At 49.6% G+C, this 20,964-nt stretch overlaps 3 protein-coding genes across 6 annotated transcripts; all 3 read left to right on the top strand.

Moving 5' to 3' along the window:
• Positions 1–128: 128 nt before the first annotated feature.
• Positions 129–3,909, top strand: CKS1B (CDC28 protein kinase regulatory subunit 1B). Its single transcript, XM_081223813.1, has 3 exons — positions 129–262; positions 2,307–2,434; positions 3,389–3,909. Exons 1-3 carry the CDS (start codon positions 204–206, stop codon positions 3,439–3,441), a joined length of 240 nt encoding a protein of 79 aa, XP_081079939.1. The 5' UTR covers positions 129–203; the 3' UTR covers positions 3,442–3,909.
• Positions 3,910–10,549: 6,640 nt separating this feature from the next.
• FLAD1 (flavin adenine dinucleotide synthetase 1) lies at positions 10,550–16,393 on the top strand. 4 transcript variants are annotated; one of them, XM_081222201.1, is made up of 8 exons: positions 10,550–10,616; positions 11,076–11,300; positions 12,820–13,564; positions 14,248–14,395; positions 14,854–14,952; positions 15,030–15,219; positions 15,987–16,060; positions 16,177–16,393. In XM_081222201.1, the coding sequence occupies exons 2-8, from the start codon at positions 11,220–11,222 to the stop codon at positions 16,310–16,312; spliced, it is 1,473 nt and encodes a 490-aa protein (XP_081078327.1). In that variant the 5' UTR covers positions 10,550–10,616; positions 11,076–11,219; the 3' UTR covers positions 16,313–16,393. The 4 variants fall into 4 exon arrangements, with proteins under 4 accessions (XP_081078327.1, XP_081078329.1, XP_081078326.1 ...); XM_081222203.1 differs by having other exon boundaries at positions 10,574–10,684; XM_081222200.1 differs by having other exon boundaries at positions 10,592–11,300.
• Positions 16,394–16,899: 506 nt separating this feature from the next.
• LENEP (lens epithelial protein) lies at positions 16,900–17,085 on the top strand (the record flags this gene model as incomplete). Its single annotated transcript, XM_081224935.1, has 1 exon — positions 16,900–17,085. One exon carries the CDS (start codon positions 16,900–16,902, stop codon positions 17,083–17,085), a length of 186 nt encoding a protein of 61 aa, XP_081081061.1.
• Between the last annotated feature and the right edge of the window lie 3,879 nt (positions 17,086–20,964).

Here is a 20,964-nt window from a genome sequence, read left to right as displayed (position 1 = left end):
CACTCCAATAAGGATTCAAGGAGAAGCAAATCTAAGCCAATCGGAGGCTTGAAGGTGGGGTTGTCCCGCCTTCCGCCAGAAGGACCAATAGAAAGCGCGGGCGGTGTGTTTGAAAGCGAGGCCAAAGAGGGTGGGAGCGTGTGCTGCTGGGAGTTGTTTGAAGGTTGGCGGTGTGGGACTGACGGTCCTCAGGCAGGGCGATCATGTCGCACAAGCAGATTTACTATTCGGACAAATACGACGACGAGGAGTTCGAGTACCGGTTAGTGCCGGCGCGGGGGCAATAACAAGGTCGTGAGCTTTGAAAAGTGAGGGCACGAGGCGTTAGTAACGGGGACTGAAGCTACAGAATGGCGCATGCGCGGGAGATGAAGGGAATGGGTGCGAGCAATGAGAGCGTAAGGCGCATGCGCGAAGGGTAGGGGGCGATCGTAAAAGAAACCCTAAAGTGGTAGAGAATTTGGAGTAAGCTCTCCTGTTGGGAGGAGACGTGGGTGGACGTGGTTAGAGTGTTAGCGTGCCGACCACCCTCAGCTTTGCGGGTTTCTGGATCATTCTCTCACCTTCATTGAGCAAACTGAACTTGCCTTCTTGAGACTACTTGTATCATGGCAACACCGTAGAGCCTCCTGGGAGAAGGTGGCAAAGGCGGAGCCCGACTTTTCCTCGAGTCTTCAAAGTGAGGGGAGTTCTGAGAGAGCCTGAGTGTTGCTTATTAATTCATGGAAAGGGGGGGTGGTTGTCTGGCTTGTTTTAGGAAGGGGGCTTCGAAGAACTGGAGTGGAATAAAACTGGCCAGGAGCATTGAGAAAAGACTTGATATAGACCTAAGAGATTCTCGTCAAATATTTGAAGGGCATCTACTTAGAAACAGTTACAGAGTGTTTATAGGTTTCAGGTGTTCTACTAAAGTGCAAGGATAAGCCATGGGCTCTGCTTTCAACAAACCTAAAAATCTGGAAGTAATGATAGACATCAGAAAGAAGGTGATAATTGGTATGATAGAACTATGTACAGATTGTGGTGGGAGCACGTACGACTTGCCAAGCATGGTGAAGAAAGGACTCCCTATAGTCTGCATTTGATAAACCCTAAATCCATAATTCTAGATTAGAAAATTAGGGAAGACAAAGAATTACAAATATTGGCATTCGACCAATCTATGTGAAGCGTAATACTTAAAACAACTGGAAGCTTGCTTTCCTTGTGTTTCTTCAGCCTAGTGCAGGGCTCTGGGCCTTCTGGAGAACTCATTGTCTGCTGACAAACACACTATTTGTATTATTTTTATGCCAAATCCTTAGGAAAGGCCCCCCGGCCCTGTTTGGACCCAATTAACTTTCTTTTCCTCAGCTGTTTTCCTCTGCATCTGAACTAGGCTAACTAAAATTAAGTGCTTATAATGTCTTTGCAGGGCTAGGGAAACATCACTAATTTCATCCCCTGGAAGGTGTAAGTCTTGGCAGTGATATTTGGTTTAAGAAAAGGGTTTGTTTGTTTTTTTGGTCTAAATAGGTATGGAAGCCAATCTTTATGCCAGGGGCTTGTTAAGATGTAAGCTAATTTCAGACATTTAGACTAGAATTGACTCTTTGGGGGGAAAATCCCTTTTACTTAGCACAGAGAGAGCATTCAGTACATTTTCATTGAAAATGGTGACGTCTGAATCACCCCAATTCATGTCAGAGTAGTAATTTCTTTGCCATGAAAGGAGACTTATCCTTGGTTAGAAAAGCATGGAGTTCCCCCCAAAGAAGTCTCATGGCACATCCCTTCAGAGTTAGGAAAATTAAGTTAGGATAGATCTTAAAGGATAAGATATATTTCACCCTTTGTTCTAACTCTTCTCTGATAGGCCTTTCCTCTCCATGAAATTACTTCTCTCCCTTCCTTACAATTCTGTTCAAAATTGCCTTTACTTATTAATACTGTGTGTGTGTGTGTGTGTGTGTGTGTGTGTGTGTGTGTGTTGTGGGGCTCCCATTATATTATTTTAGGGTAATCAATTAGAAGACTATAAGCTCCGAGAAGGCAGAGTCAATATATCAACAGTGCCTGGAATTTAGGTGCTCATTCACTGGTGTTATTCATTAATGTGTACTTTTTAATATACTTTTGTGAGAATGTACGTATCTTGGCCTTTATTTCTAGCTGCCTCTGCCCCACAATAAGATTATATTAACTCTTTGCCATTACGAACTGGTTTGTCTTTTCTTGCCTCTCTTGGCTTTATATGCAGGCACTCGTCTGACAGACTGTACCCAGTACTGATACAGATTCCCCACCTTCCCATGTTTCTGTTACAGGCATGTGATGTTGCCCAAGGACATAGCCAAGCTGGTCCCTAAAACCCATTTGATGTCTGAATCTGAATGGAGGAATCTTGGCGTTCAGCAGAGTCAGGGATGGGTCCATTATATGATCCATGAACCAGGTCAGTGCAATGGCAGAAAGCAACCATGTAGGACTGAGGAAATGAAGGAATGATAAGGTTGCATAACCCAAAGAAATAGGGGGAAAGTGGGGATGATTTACTAGTTTCTTAACTCACCAGCCATCTAGAAAAACAGGAGTGACCAAAAATAAGAAAGTATCTGGGAAATTCAGACACAACCTGTCACTGAAAAAACCTCCTTTAGGGGCTTCCCTGGTGGCGCAGTGGTTGAGAATCTGCCTGCTAATGCAGGGGACACGAGTTCGCGCCCTGGTCTGGGAGAATCCCACATGCCACGGAGCAACTAGGCCCGTGAGCCACAACTATTGAGCCTGCGCATCTGGAGCCAGTGCTCCGCAACGAGAGGCCGTGATAGTGAGAGGCCCGCGCACCGCGATGAAGAGTGGCCCCCGCTTGCCACAACTAGAGATAGCCCTCGCACAGAAACGAAGACCCAACACAGCAAAAATAAATAAAATAAAATTAATAAACTCCTATCCCCAACATCTGCTGGAAAAAAAAAAAAAAGTTCAAAAAACCTCCTTTAATCTCTAATTTGGTCAGAGGTTTTTTTTTTTTTTTTAAGGCTACATATACGCTGGTAGAGACTATGGCCCCTGCTTCATTCTCCATCAGAAAGTGAATTTTGGGATGTGTTCCAAATAAACCAAGGAAAGTATATTTCTTGATAAGACACCAGACACCAAACTGCCAGACAAAACTAATAAAGGACGCCCCGGGGCCGCACAAACATAGCAAGAGAACTGATATTGACAATTCTGTACTTGGCACACAGGCCAGTCTTCGGGGTCTGCTTCTAAGGCCATATGCTTAAATCTTAATTTAGTTGTAAAGATCTGAGCGGGTGATACCTGGGAAGTGGGAGTGGGAGACACTATAGGTGATGCATCGGATGATGTGAGCTTGTCTCTTAGATTTCACTCACTCTTTCAGAACCTCACATCTTGCTGTTCCGGCGGCCACTGCCCAAGAAGCCAAAGAAATGAAGCTGGGGAGCCACTTTTCAGCCTCAAGCTTTATACAGCTGTCCTCATTTGCTAACATCTTTCTGATGACATTATTATGTTGCCTTCCTGTTTCTCACTTTGATATTTAAAGGATGTTCAGTACACTGTTTGAGCATGCTGGTGACTGCTTTACTTCTTGAGCAGAACCAACAGGACCATGGCCCAGCCGGACGACTGCTCTTTGGGTTGCAGCCTCAGCTAAGTGTGACCCCCAAAATCAATGTGAGCTCTGTATCCAGCAGAACACACTTGGCAGATGGAGGAAGCATCTAAGAATAAGACCATGGCTGTTACAGGGATTGTGTAAACTTCCTGTTTTGTTTTTTTCTGCCAGGTGTTGTATGTATGGTGATTTATGTTTCAATGTGTTGGAAACTTTCCATTTTATTCAAGAAATCTGTTCCATGTTAAAAAGCCTTGATTAAAGAGGAAGTTTTTATAATCTAATTCTCTCATTGTAAAGGTTTTTCCCCCTCTCAGGGCAAGCATCACATTCACTATCATGGTTCTAATTATATGCCCTTCAGTGAGATAATGAAGTTTAGCTCTTTGTTAATAATGAGGTTTATTTCAACATTCAGGTAACTGGTTTTTAATCTACTTTAAGCAGACTTTGCTGTCAAACATCTACTGAAATATATTTCACTCTAACTACAGGCCTAAGAAAGAGGTTATATGGGGACAACTTCATCTCATCAAAACAAATGAACTCTTTTCTACAGTCAGGGATGCTGCCATTAACGTAGTCCTGATTTTTGAAGGGTACACAAGGGTAAAGGGAGGAGGCTGTCAGCCAGAGGCTGCTAGTGCACTCCACTTCCTGACCAGCCTAAGGCTCAGGCACACCTATGGCCTGTTCACTCCGCACAATGGTTTGGGGGTGTTTTCAGTGGTTCTCACTTTGGCTGAACGTTGGAATCACCTGGGTAGCTTTAAAAGGGCTGATGCCTAAGTCATTCCCAGGGAAGTTGACTTAATTGGTCTGGGATGTGGCCTGGATGAGGGAATTTCAAGCATTCTTACACAGGTAGTTACAGCACTAACCTTTGAGAAAACAGTTGTAAACTGTGGCTATTTGAGAAAACATTTTGCCAAATAATAGCTTACCCTCTACTTTGAACAGAAGTGCTAAGTAAGGGAGATTAATCTTCCCACTTCTCCCTGTCTTCCATTCATTTTTTCCTTAGAGCAGTAGTTCAAGTGTGGTCCCTGGACCAGAAGCATCAACATCACCTGGAAACTCCTTAGAAGTGTCCATTCTTGGGCTCCACCCTAGACCTACTGAATCAAACTCTGAGGGTAGAACCTAGTGACATTTTAACAAGCTCTCTAGGTGATCCTGGTGCATACTTAAGCTTGAGAACCCACTATAAAGGATCAGACCAGAGCTGATGTTTCGGGGAGAGGGGCGGGGCTTGTCAAATATCACCATTACTAAGAAAGATGATGTAGCATATATGACTTATGTCATTAGGAAAGCCTGACTTTGTTTTTTTAGAGCTGAGACTCTCAATTGGAAAAAATACGGGGCTTATTATTTGAGAAAGAAGGGTCTAGAAGCCTGGCTCTGCCATTCACTGTAGTGTTTTGTGGTTGTTGTATGGCATCCCTTCACCTTTTTGAGCCTGTTGCCCATCTGTAAAATGGGCATCATACCTATCTTAGAGGGGTTTTAGGAGAGTAAAATGAGGCCAGGTGTGGTTCAGCAGTCCTCCAAATGAATGAATTTTAGAGCTTTACTACAGAAAACAGTGGCATCAGCATGACAGGAGTGTGGTGCTCCAAGGACAATGATGCTTCAAGGACAAAGAACGACCCTGCCTGAAAAAGTTGCAGCGTTACACCCCCTACCGGACTCTTAATCGCCCTCCCCACCATGTCGAGATGGTTACGAAATTCCTGAGCCCACCTGGGCAACACCCACCTGGGCAATGGGACCTGTCCCAAATAAGGAAAGGCATCTGGGCTGTCCCACTCTCACCAGATAGAAGGAAGGTGTATGTGCCTCAGCCAATCAGTAAACGAAATTTCCTCCCACCCACGACCATTCTTTTGTTTTCTGGCTATAAAAACTGATCAATAGCACATGTTCGGGCTTGACTCTTCCAGACTACTAGGAAGTCGGCCCGCAGTTCTGGCAGCGACCCTTCCCTCTAATAAATTCTATCTTCTTTGCATTCTGCCTTGTGTCTGGAAATTCTTTTCCAACCCGCGTTCAGACCACAACATTTGGTGGCCCGTACGGGGATCTCCAGGGGCATCTCCTTCCCCACCTCCTCTCCTCATTCCTTGGGACCCTCTGTGAACAGACAAGTTGCTGTGGAAGCAACGGAGGAACTCTGGCCAGGGCCACACCCTGTGTGTTCCGAAGGCTCCACGGTTCACTTTGCCCCAGTAACTGCTGCCCAGAGCAGGTAAGGATCCCTCTGTCTGCCTTCCGACTGAGGACTAGGCCGAAGGGTATCGTGCGGGCACGGGTAAGGCATTTAAAAGCCATTAGGGTGCCTGCTGCTTGAAGACTCCCGTGAAAGGATAAGGGGGTCACGGAGCGGACCAGGCTGTTAGAGCGTCTGCCCCCAGCAAGACAACTTCCGTGCAACGCGAGGCACATTGTGGACGAAGCAAAGCACACAGCCCCCAGTCCCTTGGCCACCGCCTCCTTGGTAGGGATAGAAGGCGGAATCCTCAGTCCTCTTTTCTGTCGCTTCCGCTTCTTTCTCCTCAGCTCGGACTGACTCCAAAGGACCTCACCGCCTCTAGGTCGTCCCGGGAGCTCCTTCCCATCCCTGAGAGTCTAATAACGGTGAGTCAATTCCCGGCTGGCTTCCGGGGATTCCCCTCTGGTCACTGATGCCTTGGCCGCACGGTTTCTCACTGCTCTGACCACCTCAGTCGGACGCGACTGCTAAGGCAGTCGGCATTTTTGTGCCTAAGTCGCACGGAGACGTCACTGAGACAAAGAGGGCACATATGCCTGTCAGCGATTTTTTTTTTGCCTGTCGGTGATTTTTATTTTTTGCCTGTCAGTGATTCCCAGTACCCCCATTCTACGGCATTGGGGCTAAGAATGGGTTCAGGTACATCTGTCCCCTTAGACTCACCTCTTGGTTGTATTCTCAGGAATTGGAAGGAATTTGACCCGGACAATCTCAAAAAGAAGAGGCTCATTTTCTTTTGTAACACGGCTTGGCCCCAATACAAACTGGGGGACCAAGAACAATGGCCTCTTAATGGGATGCTAAATTACAACACGATCCTCCAACTTGATCTCTATTGTCGGAAACTAGCAAAGGATTCCGAGGTTCCATATGTCCAGGCCTTCCTTCATGGCCCTCAGTCAGAATCTGAGCCTGAGGGACTCCTGTCACATGTGTGTCTCCATTGCCGCTTTAATGCCTCGTCCTCGCCCCCCACCTTCAGCTTCACTACCTCATCCCTCCCCATCTCCCCCTCCATCAGATATCTTGGATGACCCTTCTTGTCCCCGATCTCCCCAGCCTCCTCCTCAACCTTCTGCTCCCCAACCCCCACCCCTGTACCCAGAAGCAGACCTTCCACCCCCTCCCCACACTCGGTCACCAGCAGCCCAATGCTCTGAATCGAGTCCCAACATGCTTCCCCTACGAGAGGTCGCTAACGGAGACCTAGGTACTATCAGAGTTCATGTCCCCTTCCCCACGTCTGATCTCTCTCATATTCAAGGGGAACTGGCCTCCTTTAGCCAGGACCCCTCCAGGTTCATAAGGGAATTCCAGGCCCTAACTATAGCCTTTGACTTAACTTGGTCAGATATTCACGTGGTCCTAACTACCTGCTGCATCACGAGGAAAAGGCCGGGATCGGGGCCATGGCTCAGGCCTGGGCAGATGAGGCACACGCCCGAAATCCTAGTGAGAATCGAGCAGGGGCAGAGACAGTCCCACGGGCAGACGCAAGATGGAGATACCAGGAAAATAAAAATGGGCCAGCAGGAGGGCTCACTAGGAGAAATTACATGATTACCTGTCTACTAGAAGGTATGAAAAAGGCAATCATCAAACCTGTCAATTATAATAAACTCAGAGAAGTCACACAGGAACCCTCTGAGAATCTGGCCCTTTTTCAGGCCCAATTAGTAGAGGCTATGAGGAAATACACCAGCCTAGACCCTGAGACCCCTGAAGTTCAGGCTGTACTTGCAGTTCACTTTGTAAGCCAGGCATCCCCAAGCATAAGACAGAAATTACAGAAACTAGAGCGAAGGCCACAGACCCCATTTTCTGTCCTACTCGACACGGCCTTGAAGGTTTTTAACAATAGGGAGGAGGTTTCTAGGAACAGATGAGAACTAAGAGAGGAGGAAAACTTAAAATGACATATGCTCAATATATGGCTCTTGCCATTACTCAGTCCCTCCCACAACAGAGACCCACGGGAGCCCCTCTCCCATCTCAGAAACCACCGTTGACCTGCTACCAATGCAGTCAGCAGGGGCACACTGTCAGGAACTGCCACACCCCACCACCCGATACCCCGTGCCCTTACTGTCATCAAAAGGGCCAATTGGAAGAGGAGTTGTCCCTGCCGCCCTCAAGTGGGTAGGCCAATTCCACAACCACCCAACACTCGGGGTATTTTGGGTCCCAGCCCCCTGGGCCGAGGTCAAAGCCAATTGCCCCCATCAGTGTTAATTGACTACCAGGAGCAAGAACCGGATTGCACTGTAGATCTGGGGCTCCTGGATGCGCATGACTGAAGGTACCCGAGGCTAAACCTACAGGACCCTATGTTCCCCATAAGACTGGAGGAGCCCCGGGTAACCCTGGATATGGCAGGGGCTAATATAACCTTTCTAATTGACACAGGGGCTACGTATTCAGCCCTGACCTCCTTCTCTGGTCCCACTCGCTGTTCCTCGATCCTCCTAACAGGGATGGGAACAGGCTCAGCAGGACTCTTAAACTCTATTTTCACTGCCCAACAGCTCTCTCTTGAACTCACACAACAGATTGCCAACCTAGCAGCTCAAATTAACATGCTACAGGAACAAATAAATTCTCTAACAGGAGTGGTTTTACAAAATAGAAGAGCTCAGGACCTCCTAAGAGCTTATCAGGGAGGGACTTGTGCAGTGTTAAAGGAGGATTGTTGTTTTTTGGTTAACCAATCAGGCAAGGTCCAGACCAATTTTCGGGCCATGTATTTTTAACCTCCTTGTTAAGTTTGTCTCTTCCAGAATACAAGTGGTGATGCAAAAAGAACACCAGCCAGACAACACTCGTACAACCCCTTGAACAAGCCGCCATCACTTTACATGGGGCCCACACTCCTCCCTAGATACACCCTGACAGAGAGCAGGCAACTGGAACCCAGGGCCCCATGATGCCCCTGCTCAGCAGGAAGCAGCCAGAGAGTTCATCACCCCTTCTCACAAAGGGGTTTCAGAATGCCTGAGAGGGAATTAGGCAGTTAGGTAGATATGATCAGGGTACCCAATAGGGCCAAGGAATTGGCCCTATAAATAGAAGGGGGAATGTGGTGCTCCAAGGACAATGATGCTTCAAGGACAAAGAACGACCCTGCCTGAAAAAGTTGCAGCGTTACACCCCCTACCGGACTCTTAATCGCCCTCCCCACCATGTCGAGATGGTTATGAAATTCCTGAGCCCACCTGGGCAACACGCACCTGGGCAACGGGACCTGTCCCAAATAAGGAAAGGCATCTGGGCTGTCCCACTCTCACCAGACAGAAGGAAGGTGTATGTGCCTCAGCCAATCAGTAAACGAAATTTTCCCCCCGGACCATTCTTTTGTTTTCTGGCTATAAAAACTGATCAATAGCACATGTTCGGGCTTGACTCTTCCAGACTACTAGGAAGTCGGCCCGCTGTTCTGGCAGCAACCCTTCCCTCTAATAAATTCTATCTTATTTCATCCTGCCTCGTGTCTGGTAATTCTTTTTCAACCCGCGTTAGGACCACAACAATGAGAGCTTGTTAAATGCAGATCTCAGGCCCCACCCGAACCGCCTGAATCCTGTAGATTTAAACAGCATATTAAGAAGGCCCCCATGGGGACTTTCCTGGTTAAGAATCCGCCTGCCAATGCCGGGGACGTGGGTTCAAGCCCTGGTCTGGGAAGATCCCACACGCTGCGGAGCAACTGAGCCCGTGCTCCGCAACAAGAGAAGCCGCTGCAATGAGAAGCCCTCACACCGCGCAACTAGAGCAAAGCCCACGCGCACCAACAAAGACCCAACGCAGCCAAATAATTAATTAATTAATTTTAAAATAAAAATAAAAAATGAAAAGGCCCCCAGATGATTCGTGGGAGCGTTAAAGTTTAAGAAGTACTTTTAGACCAGAGGCAAGTGAAATAAGAGGAAGCTAGGATAATGTGAGAATCCAAAGTGGACACGTGGCACTCCCTAGTCGCTGCCTTCACTCGTACCTCCAAGACCAATTAACTGGGAGAGGTTACGTTTAAAGCACCATCTGGAACAAGGTGGGGGCAAGACTTTGTTGTCAAAGAGGTTTCGGTAATTAGCTTTACTGTTTATAACAGAGACAAATGAAAGTTCCATACACTAAAAGGTCACCTCTAGGATCTTGCTACCTCCCAGGCAATGCTGACAATTTTTCTTGGCTGTCCCTCCAACTTCCATTTGCTACAATATAAAATCCCCTCTGACACCAGTGCCAGTCCCCAACCCCTTAGAATGAGTCACGGTTAATGAATAACAGCATATGCATACAAGAATTTGAACACAGAACGGAAGTTAGAGTCAAGCCTCTCTTTACTTCCAGCACGAGACTGGAGCACCCCAAAGTCCTTAAAGCACCTCCAACCACCACCAGTCATTTCACTTCCGACTCCTCAAGTCCAGCTCTGAGAGAAAAGCCCCGCCCCCCGGCTAAGGCCCGGCCCCCATGTTTCCGGGCGAGGGGTGACCACGTGGCTGTCGCCAATAACAACCCAGCACTACTCCCGCCCTCTAGCTAAAGCTCGAGAGCGATAGTCGACTACACCAATTGACCCTTAAAGGTTGTCTGAGCGACGGCCAAAGTGACCAATTAATACGAGGTAGGTAGGAGTCTAAGGCGGGACTCTGAGTACGGAAGCTACCACGGGAGGGAAGGAGAGAGGGAAAGACCCGGTGAAGGGGCAAGAGGCAGGTGAGAGCGTGGAAGAGCTCAGCAGTCTCAACCGTGGCGGGAAGAGACAGGATTCCGGGCTAGAAAGGGTGCGGAAGCCAGCAGAAGAAGGCGGCAGAGTTCTGGTCGTGGGTGGAGGGAGGGAACGCACTTAAAGGGGCCAAGGCCCAGGATAAGGTAGACATTTAAAGGGACAGGTGCCCCAAAGAGAAGAGGCATTTAAAGGTGCGGATGCCCAAGATAGAGCAGACCCTAGAGGAGCCGAGCTCAACGGACAGAAGACTTTTAAAGTGGTAGGTTCGGGAGAGAAGGACATTTTAAGGAGACTAGGACCGAGCATAGAAAACATTAAAAGAGGTATGGGCTAGGGTTTGAGAACACGTTTATTAAAGGGACATGGATAAAGGAGTCGATTGTCAAGGGCGTGATGAGGAAGACTGCACTCCTGCTCTCCCCCATTGTCCTTTCTGGCTCCTCCAGGTTCCCTCGACCCCGGAACCCCAGTTCCCAGACTATGACCCCCAGTGCCCTGTAGACCTGGCGGGCCCCGCGTGCTTGCGCCCCCTATTTGGGGGTCTGGGTGGCTACTGGAGGGCCTTGCAGAGGGGCAGAGAAGGCAGGACCATGGCATCTAGGGCCTCTGAACCTCCCCCAGGGCGCAGCGTGACGGCGGGCATCATCATTGTTGGAGATGAGATCCTCAAGGTGTGTCTGGGACAGAGGAGGGGGGAGGGGCAGCGTTCTCCTGTCCTCCGGAGCTTGCTCCACGTTCTGTTGAGGGAGGATGAACCAGGGTGGGAGCCCCCTTACTGCAGTAGGGTCCTGGAGTGAGTTCAATATATTGGAGGAAAAGTGACCTTCATTCTTTCAATTACTGCGTTGAAAAACTTGTAGCAAAGTCCCTACAATTTGCCAAGCACTGTGGTAGGGGGAGGGGTGGCTTTATAGAAATGACAATGCATGTATTATTTCAGAGTTATATCCAACCTGTTTGGAAAATGATCCAAGGCATTCCACGGAGTAGATAAGTGAGATAGAAGGAAAGTACTAGAAGGGGGAAATCACTTCTGAATAATCAGAGAAGTCACAAGAGGTCATGGTGGGCATCAGGTTTGTAATAGTAATATTGAGTGCTTACTAGCGCCTGGCAGTATGCTTATTACATCACATATGTGATTTTACTAATCCTCACAACAACCCCATGATGTGGGTACTTTTTTTTTTTTTTCCCTGCTGAGCCTCCCGACATGTGGGATCTTAGTTCCCTGACCAGGGATCAAACCCACGCACCCTGCATTGGAAGCGCGGAGTCTTAACCACTGGACCGCCAGGGAAGTCCGATGTGGGTACTTTTATTATAAATCTCAATGAATAGATTATGAGGCTGAGGCTCAGAGAGGTTAAGAAACTTGCCCACAGTTGAACAGCTAGTGAGTGGTAGGTGGGGTTCCAACCTGATTCTCACTTACTCCAGAGCCACCCTTAACCACTAAACTCTCTGTAGAGAAGTAGAAGAAGATGGGGCTGGAAAAGAAGAGTGGACACACACCGTAGACTCACTGTCTCAAATATTCTGTAAATGAATTTGAACTTTATTCTGTATATGGTTGGAAACAACAAATGGCTCTTGAGCCAAGGGTGATGCAATCACAGTGACACGTTAGGAAAGTTGTTCAGGAGGCACAGGGCAGAGCGCTGTGGCTGGAGGCTGGGATTCTGGCCAGGGGTCTGCCGCCACTGTCCAGGTGAAAGGTGCCAAGGACCCGTTTGGTGGCAGTAGGAACAGAGGGAAGAGAGCAAATGGAGAGACGTTTCAGAAGTAGAATTGACAGCTTGAAGGACCTGACGTTGTGGGCAGTGTCTGGAGATGCCATTAACCAAAGGGAGAACAGCCAGGGATAGGGTGAACATGCCCAGTAAGCACCTGGAGCCAGAGGACTAAAACTGTCAGGGTTGGTGAGGAAGTAGATGAGTTGTCGCCATACAGTTGATGATTGAATCCATAAGCAGAGATGAAGGCCCAAGGGGGATCACATTACCCCTGACTCCATTCACATGGATTTTCCCACTCTTGTGCCTAGTCTGGGCTTCTGGGCAGCCCGAGGTGGTGTCCCCCAAAGAGCAGAGTGCCCCGTCATCAGGCGGATGCAGCCTGATCCTTCCCCCTTTGCCCTTCATCCCTACGGCACTGACACTGTCATCTTCCCCATCCCCAATCTCACAGGGACACACTCAGGACACCAATACCTACTTTCTGTGCCGGACACTGCGCTCCCTGGGGGTCCAGGTGTGCCGAGTTTCTGTCGTACCCGATGAGGTAGCCACCATCGCGGCTGAGGTCACGTCTTTCTCCAGCCGCTTCACCCACGTCCTTACAGCAGGGGGCATTGGCCCCACCCATGACGATGTGACCTTCGAGGCAGTAGCACAGGCCTTTGGGGACGAACTCAGGCCACACCCTGAGCTGGAAGGGGCCATCAAAGCCCTAGGCGGGGAGGGCTGGGAGAAGCTGTCGCGGGTGCCCTCCTCTGCCCGCCTCCATTATGGCACAGATCCTCTCACTGGCCGTCCGTTCAGATTCCCACTAGTCTCCGTCCGAAACGTCTACCTCTTCCCGGGAATTCCGGAGCTGCTGCGGCGGGTGCTGGAGGGGCTAAAGGGGCTGTTCCAAAACACAGCTGTTCAGTTCCACTTGCGAGAGCTGTATGTGGCAGCTAACGAGGCCTCTATCGCCCCCATCCTGGCTGAGGCCCAGGCCCACTTTGGGCGCAGGCTTGGCCTGGGTTCCTACCCTGACTGGGGCAGCAACTACTATCAGGTGAAGCTGACACTGGACTCGGAAGAAGAAGGGCCCCTGGAGGAATGCCTGGCCTACCTGACTGCCCGTCTGCCCCAGGGATCACTGGTCCCCTACGTACCCAACGCCGTGGAGCAGGCCAGTGAGGCCGTGTACAAACTCACTGAGTCAGGTAGGGGCCTCCTGGGGGAGGGGCAGCATACACCAGACCTTTGGTGCCACCCTCAGTATCAGGAATGCAGGGGCTGTTGGAGGCTTCCCACAGATCCAGGAGAAGGTAGAAGATAGCTACAGCTGATTCATTCATTCTTCCAATAAATATCAATTGAGTACCTCCTTTCATCAACACTGTGCTGGCTGTTGGGGGTATAACTTGACAGAGGTATGCCTTATTCTGGACAAGGAGTTTAACAGGAGAGGGAGACGTTAAACAGGTAATCGTGCATGAGGTGTCAGTGATGGGGGGTCTCCATGGCAGGGAGATCAGCCTTGATGTGGGGTCCGAGAAGGCTTCTCTGGGCGAGTGACATACAAGCTGAGTGCTAAGGAGGATTTGGTCAGACCAGGAGGTGGGCGAGAGTAAACAGTGCGAGAGAGGATCTGAAAGGAAGCAGCATGAAGTTTAGGAGAATGGAAAGAAACCAGGACCTCCAGAGGGAAGACACTGAGGTGAAGAGTGCCGTGAGGTGTGGCTGAATGACAGGCTGGGGGCAGACTGCAGGGCCGAGTGGGCAGATGAAGGCATGGGGAACACTGGAAAAATATGGAAGGGTTTTAAGCAAGGGCAACTTGGCCCCCACTGCCCTTTGACAGCCATATGTCTATCTGATGCCCTCTTCCCTGCCTGCCTGGCAGGGTCTTCTCTGAGAGAAAAGGTGGCAGGTGCCCTACAGACCATTGAGACTGCCCTGGCTCAGTACAGCCTCACCCAGCTCTGCGTGGGATTCAACGGGGGCAAGGACTGCACTGCCCTCCTGCACCTCTTCCATGCCGCTGTGCAGAAGTGAGCCAACCCCCTGGAAGCAAGACCCCAGAGAGAGATCGGCCCCATTCTCTAGTTCCCCATCCTAAGAAGCAGGGAGGAAAGGGAGTGTCTGGGTGGGGTTTGGGAGGATGGTAGCCATAGTGACCTCTCAGTTCCATTCCCCCACCATATTTATTGAGCGTCTGACACCTGCCTGGCACGGGGTATGGACGTGCAAGCCACCATCCCTGACAACAGGGTGGTCACAGTCCTGTCGGGAAGGTAAGGCTTACATACTGGAAACAGGAGTGTATGCTCCAGATTTGAGAGGTAAGAGGTAAGAGTGGGCTTCCCAGACGAAGTGGGTTCTGATGGATGGGAAGGATGAGGAAAGGGGAGAAGGGGGGTGTGTCCATCCCAGGGGCCAAAAGGCAAGCTCTCTGGAGAGCATTTCCCTGCCCATCCTCGCAAGCCAATGGATTCTGCCCCCTCCCCAGGAAATACCCTGATGCTCAAGAGCCCCTCCAGATCCTGTATATCCGCAGCATCTCCCCTTTCCCTGAGCTGGAGCAGTTTCTACAGGACACCATCAAGAGGTACTAGGGACCTGAAGGTTTGGGCTCGAAGAGGGGCTTGGCAGGGCCCACTCTCGACTCCCACTGCTCTTCCTCAGGTACAGTCTGCAGGTGCTGGAGGCTGAGGGTGACATGAAGCAGGCCCTGAGCGAGCTGCGGGCACAGCACCCCCAGCTGGAGGCCGTGCTGATGGGCACCCGCCGCACCGATCCCTACTCCTGCAGCCTCTGCCCCTTCAGTCCCACTGACCCAGGGTGGCCTTCATTCATGCGCATCAACCCGCTACTGGTATCGGGGGAAGGGGATTTATCGCCTTCAGTCTCATGTCCCCTATCAGTCACTGCTCCCTGGCTACCTGAGGTGGGGGAGGTTAGACCCTGGGTCTTGGATGAAACGGCCCCATCATCCAGGGGAGGCTGTGCTATTTGTTCGTTCAGCCTTTTGACCAATTTTTATCGAGCACTAATTCAATGGCAGGCATCCTGCTTTCTCCTGTGGACAGAACAATGACGTAGACCTGTGCTGTCTGTTATGGTAGCCATGAGCCATTTATTTACACTCAAATTGTAATTAATTGAAATGAAATACAAATTGCTAAAAAAAAACTGAATTGTATACTTTAGAAGGGTGAATTTCATGGCATGTGAATATCTCAATTTTTAAATTAAACTACAATTCAAAATTCAGTTCTTTAGTTCTACTAACAACATGTCAAGCGACCACCATGTTAGCACAGATAAAGAACATTTCCATCATTGCAGAAAGTTCTACCGGACAGCACAGGCTTACACAGACATAGATATCCTCTCCCTGTCCTCCTGGAACTTAGATGCCAGTGGAGGGTGGGTTGAGAAATGGAGAGGGACAGGATAAAAGCTTTCTCTTTCTTATTGGTTGGCCTACACAGAGCAAGATGTACCAGAGAATTGGGTAGCAGGCCCTCCCTCAGAGGCCAAGGGAGCCGAGGAGTCCTGGATAGGCCCCTTCCCAGGTGGCAGTGGGTAGGTGTGGGAGAGGAAAGTATGTGTGACTCTTCTCTGACTCTGACCTCCCAGGACTGGACCTACAGAGACATCTGGGACTTTCTGCGTCAACTGTTTGTCCCATACTGTATCCTGTATGACCAAGGGTAAGGATTTGGGGGAAGAGGATGGGTGTGTGGAAGATGTGAGGGTGCTGGGACTGGGAGAGCCGAGCCCACCACACTCACCCATGCCCTCCATTCCCATTCCCCCGCCCCACCAGCTATACGTCACTGGGGAGCCGGGAGAACACGGTGCGGAACCCGGCCCTGAAGTGCCCGAACTCAGGAGGACAGCCCACCTACCGTCCAGCCTACCTGCTTGAGAATGAAGACGAGGAGCGGAACTCCCGCATGTGACCTCCCACTCCTGCCCTGTCCAGGAGGAAGGGAAGGGGGCCATCCTGGGGTCTAACCTGTCAATAAACCACCTCTCCTGTGCCTGTCGCTCTGGCTGTATCTTCCTGCTTCAGGGGACGGGAGAAGCAGAAGTGGGCCAGGCCCTGGCAGCTCGGAGCCCTCAGTGCTCACTCTGGGGCGGCGGGGGAGAGAGGAGGCTGGAAAGGAGCTCTCATTGATGATTTTCAGTGCCAGCCTCAGCAGGAGCCCACCAGAGGGCAGGAGCAGGGAGCAGTGCCAACCTCTGGGGGAAGGGATAACCGGGCAGGGCAGCCAGGGCTTCGAGGCCCAGGCTGGAGGAAGGGAAGCTGAGCTGGCCTGGCTGTGGAGGATGAAAGATGGAGTGGCCAGGCCCTCCTCCTACTAACCCCACCCCACCATCCCTGGGCACAGGGGCTGACTCAGCCCATTCTCGGGCCCAGAACCTTCCCTGTGCTAGACCCTGGGGCCTTTGTCCCCACAGTCATGAGGTCTGAAGGGGGTGGGGACAATGTGGATAAAAGGCACTAGAGGCAGCTCCCACACCCTTCCTCAGAGCTGCTGCCCACATGCAGTCCCGGACACAGCCCCTAGCCCAGGCCCTGCCCATCTCCCTTGGAGGAGTTCTGCGAGACACTGGACTCCGGGTGCCCGTCATGAAGATGGGCACAGGGTGGGAGGGCCTGCAGCGGACCCTGAAGGAAATCGCCTACATCCTCCTCTGCTGCTGGTGTATCAAGGAGCTGCTGGATTAATGGCAGCAGGGAGCTGCCTCCTCCCCGCTGGCACCATGGCCAGCATTGCTCAGGTGGGCAGGGTAGGGCAAACAGACAGGAGGCATGGCTGCAGCTTCTGTGGCAGAGCCTGCCTCTCAGCTTCCCATTCTCTTTTTTAGCACCCAGCCCAACCCCCATCAAGACTCCTGGGGCCAGCTGTGCTTGACCAAGGATGGGCCACAAACGATGAGTGAAGTGTGATCCTGCTTTGAGTTTGTGCCATCTGTCAGACCTGCCTCATCTCTGGGCCTCTATTCCCAGGCCCCACCTCCAGCGCACCTCTGGTGCACAGGAGCTTGGCCTGCTGGCTAGGACCCCAGTCAGACTGCAGCAGCACCTGGCACTCCTCCAAGCCTGGTACAGTGAGCCCACCGGCCCAGATGGCTGATCTTACCATACCCTCTTAGTACCAGGAATGGGCTGCCCACAGTATCTCTGTATGAGAATCACTGAACTGTATGTACAATAAATAAGCCTTGAGACCAAAAGTTCTAAATGTCTACAGGGAAGTCAGAAAAAGTCAGCACTGGAAGAGTCTGGGAACCAAGGAGGGAAGGAAGTTTTCCTGGATAGAACAGAATGAAAGCCAGTTTTCCTGACTCACTGGTGCCTGGGTGGGGAGGGCGTTGGGTAGAAAGGCCAGGTTCCTCCCAACTTGTAGATAGGGAGGAGTCCAGCTTGGGTGGGGTCTTCTGTGAAGCCCTGTGTGTAAGGATGGGAACCCAAATAGAAGACCTGGTCTGGCCAGCTCCCTGCCCTGAAGATCTTGGGGAAAGCACTGAGCTGGTGCTAGTTCCCAGCTTATGGAGGAAGTCCGGCCCTGCTCCTCTAGCTCACACACAAAGCTGCAAGAGAAAGCCACCTGTGTGGCCACACAGGTCCCTCAGGCTTATGACAGTGCATAGGACACAAACAGCCAGAATGAGCAGAATTGACTCTTCCCCTTGGCAGCCACCAACACATGCTCTCCCTGAATCACTCCCAGTGGTAGGTACACACCAGCCATTTACATCGTCTTGCTCCTGCCTAATGACATGCCCACTCACAGCCCCACATGACCTCAGAGCCAGCCAAAGTGTCCCTGGGATCTCTACCCAGCATTCCCTGGGGCCCAGTTATGCCCTCCCCCCTCCATTCTGTCCTGGGACACTGGCCTGGAGATGGTGTATGTGGCCCTCCCTCACTGCCAGGGACCAGCTCTTCCTCAGACTTTTTAGTTAACTCCTTTTTCTCTGGGTTTATTTTCTTTTTCTTGCTTTCTGTCTTTCTTTCTTCTTTTTTTTTTTTTTGTCAAAGTAATGTATGCCTAATGAACTCTGATAGTAAAAATTATCTCCCTCCCACACCTATCCCCCAGCTCTCCAGCCTGGAGGTAACCATGGTGACCAGTTTCTTGGACAGCATTCAAGAGATAGTCTATGCATATACTGCATCGTCATTCATTCTTTTTTTTTTTTTTTAGTTTTTTTTTTAATTGAAGTATAGTTGATTTACAGTATTAGTTTCTGGTGTACAACATAGTGATTCAAAATTTTTACAGATTATACTCCATTTAAAGTTATTATAAAATATTGGCTATATTCCCTGTGCTGTACAATATATTCTTGTAACTTATTTATTTTATACACAGTAGTTTGTACCTCTTAATCCCCTACCTCTGTCTTGCCCCTCCCCCTTCACTCTCCACTAGTAACCACTAGTTTGTTCTCTATATCTGTGAGTCCATTCTGTTTTGTTATATTCATTCGTTTTATTTTTTAGGTTCCGCATGTAAGTGATAACATACAGTATTTGTCTTTCTCTGTCTAACTTATTCATTAAGCATAATACCTTCCAGGTTCATCCATGTTGTTGCAAATAGCAAAACATTTATTCTTTCATTTAACAAACATTATTGAGCATCTGCTATATGCCAATCTGGCTGATTTGAATACAGCAGTGAACAAAATAGATCCCTGTATTCATGGAGTTTACATTCTGGTGGGTAGAGACAGAAAATAAAATATAAACATTAAAAAATAAGTACATTGATGTTACTAGGTGATAGGTTCTATGGAAAAAGAGAAAGTCGAGCTAAGGCTGGGAGTGGAGGCAGGCCTAGTAGGCCATGGTAAGAACTTGAGATTTTATGCTGAGTAAAATGAGGAACTGTTGCAGGCAGTTGAGCATGAACTGATTTTTTATTTAAAAGGCTCACACTGGCTGCTGGGTTGAGAATAGACTTTAGGGGACCAAGGGTAGAATAGTAGAGACCTTTTTGGAAGTCATGGGCACAATCGGGGCCAGACATGTTGGTGGCTCAGAGCAGGCTTACAGCAATAGCAGTAGGGAGAAGTGGCTGCACTTGCATATACTTATCCTTCTAGTTAACAACATACTCTATACCCTGTTTTGTACCTTGCTATTTTCCCTTCACATACCTTGTACAGGATTCCACATCAGTATATTTAGAGCCTGCCCATTCTTTTTTACAGCAGTATGGTACTCTATAGTACTCCAACTCAAGGTTATTTCTTATCCCTGGCAGCCCCTCTTTAGACATCCACAAAATGCAGGTCAGTGTTCTTGCCTGGTGCCTTCAGAGCCCCAGGGCACAGCAGTAAGAAGGTCCTGAATCCAAGCAGAGAGAGGTTAGTGGTAGAGATGGACACAGAATTCAACTTCCCATCTGAATTTGGAGTTCCCTCTCCCCCTCATAGCCTGCACCCTGCTTGGCCAACTCCAGCCCTTCCCTGACTCAAGCTCTAGACCTTTGCCTCCTTTTCCTTTCTTAGACCTCACTCCTACCAAGCTGGGGCAGTGCCTGGAGGTGGATCCTGAAGTCTGAGGGTTCTGACTTTGCCAGGGGAGGAGATGTCTGGCAAGGGCCACTGGGGAAGTAGTAGGGGTGGAAGGCAGGGCCTGTGATTGTGGCAGGTGGTGGGAGCTGAAGAGGGGAGAGAAGTAGTGACTGCCAGTAGCCCAAGGAGAGTGTCAGAGCTGGAAAGAGAGTGTCAGAGCCCTGAAAGTGGAAAGACTGAGGAGAGGGATGGGGAGGATAACAAAAACCTCATATACCATTCCAGAGTCCTTTTCAGCTACAGAGTATCTGAACCTTACAAAAGTCCACTTCAAAAGTAGGCAGGACAAGGGCAACTGTCCCATCTTAACATGAACAAGCCCAGAGAGATGTGGTGACCCCTCCAAAGTCATATGAACAGCACACTGCAGTAGGGTAGTCATTTAGTGAACCCAGATTTTCTCATCTCAAATTCAGAGCTTCTCTCCTGCCTTCCTCTTCTGAACTGGTGCTTGGAATGGTAGCCTAAGTGGCCTGGGAGGCAGGGCCAGGCTAGCAGAAATGTGGAGGGGACTATCCACCTCTATTCTGCACCTACTCCATGCTTTCCCACTTCACCTCAACCCTAATCTCCCCTTGTTCTTTTTTTTTTTTTTTTTTTTTGAGTATAATTGCTTAACAATGGTGTGTTAGTTTCTGCTTTATAACAAAGTGAATCAGTTATACATATACATATATACCCATATCCCCTCCCTCTTGCGTCTCCCTCCCACCCTCCCTATCCCACCCCTCCAGGCGGTCACAAAGCACTGAGCTGATCTCCCTGTGCTATGCGGCTGCTTCCCACTAGCTATCTACCTTATGTTTGGTAGTGTATATACGTCCATGCCTCTCTTTCGCTTTGTCACAGCTTACCCTTCCCCCTCCCCATATCCTCAAGTCCATTCTCTAGTAGGTCTGTGTCTTTATTCCTGTCTTACCCCTAGGTTCTTCATGACATTTTTTTTCTTCTTAAATTCCATATATATGTGTTAGCATACGGTATTTGTCTTTCTCTTTCTGACTTACTTCACTCTGTA

This window comes from Mesoplodon bidens, assembly GCF_964165515.1.
Source record: "Mesoplodon bidens genome assembly, chromosome: 2".
NCBI classification, from domain to species: Eukaryota; Metazoa; Chordata; class Mammalia; order Artiodactyla; family Ziphiidae; genus Mesoplodon; species Mesoplodon bidens.
Note: the sequence above shows the minus strand (reverse complement) of the source record. Positions and strands in the feature narration are given on the sequence as shown.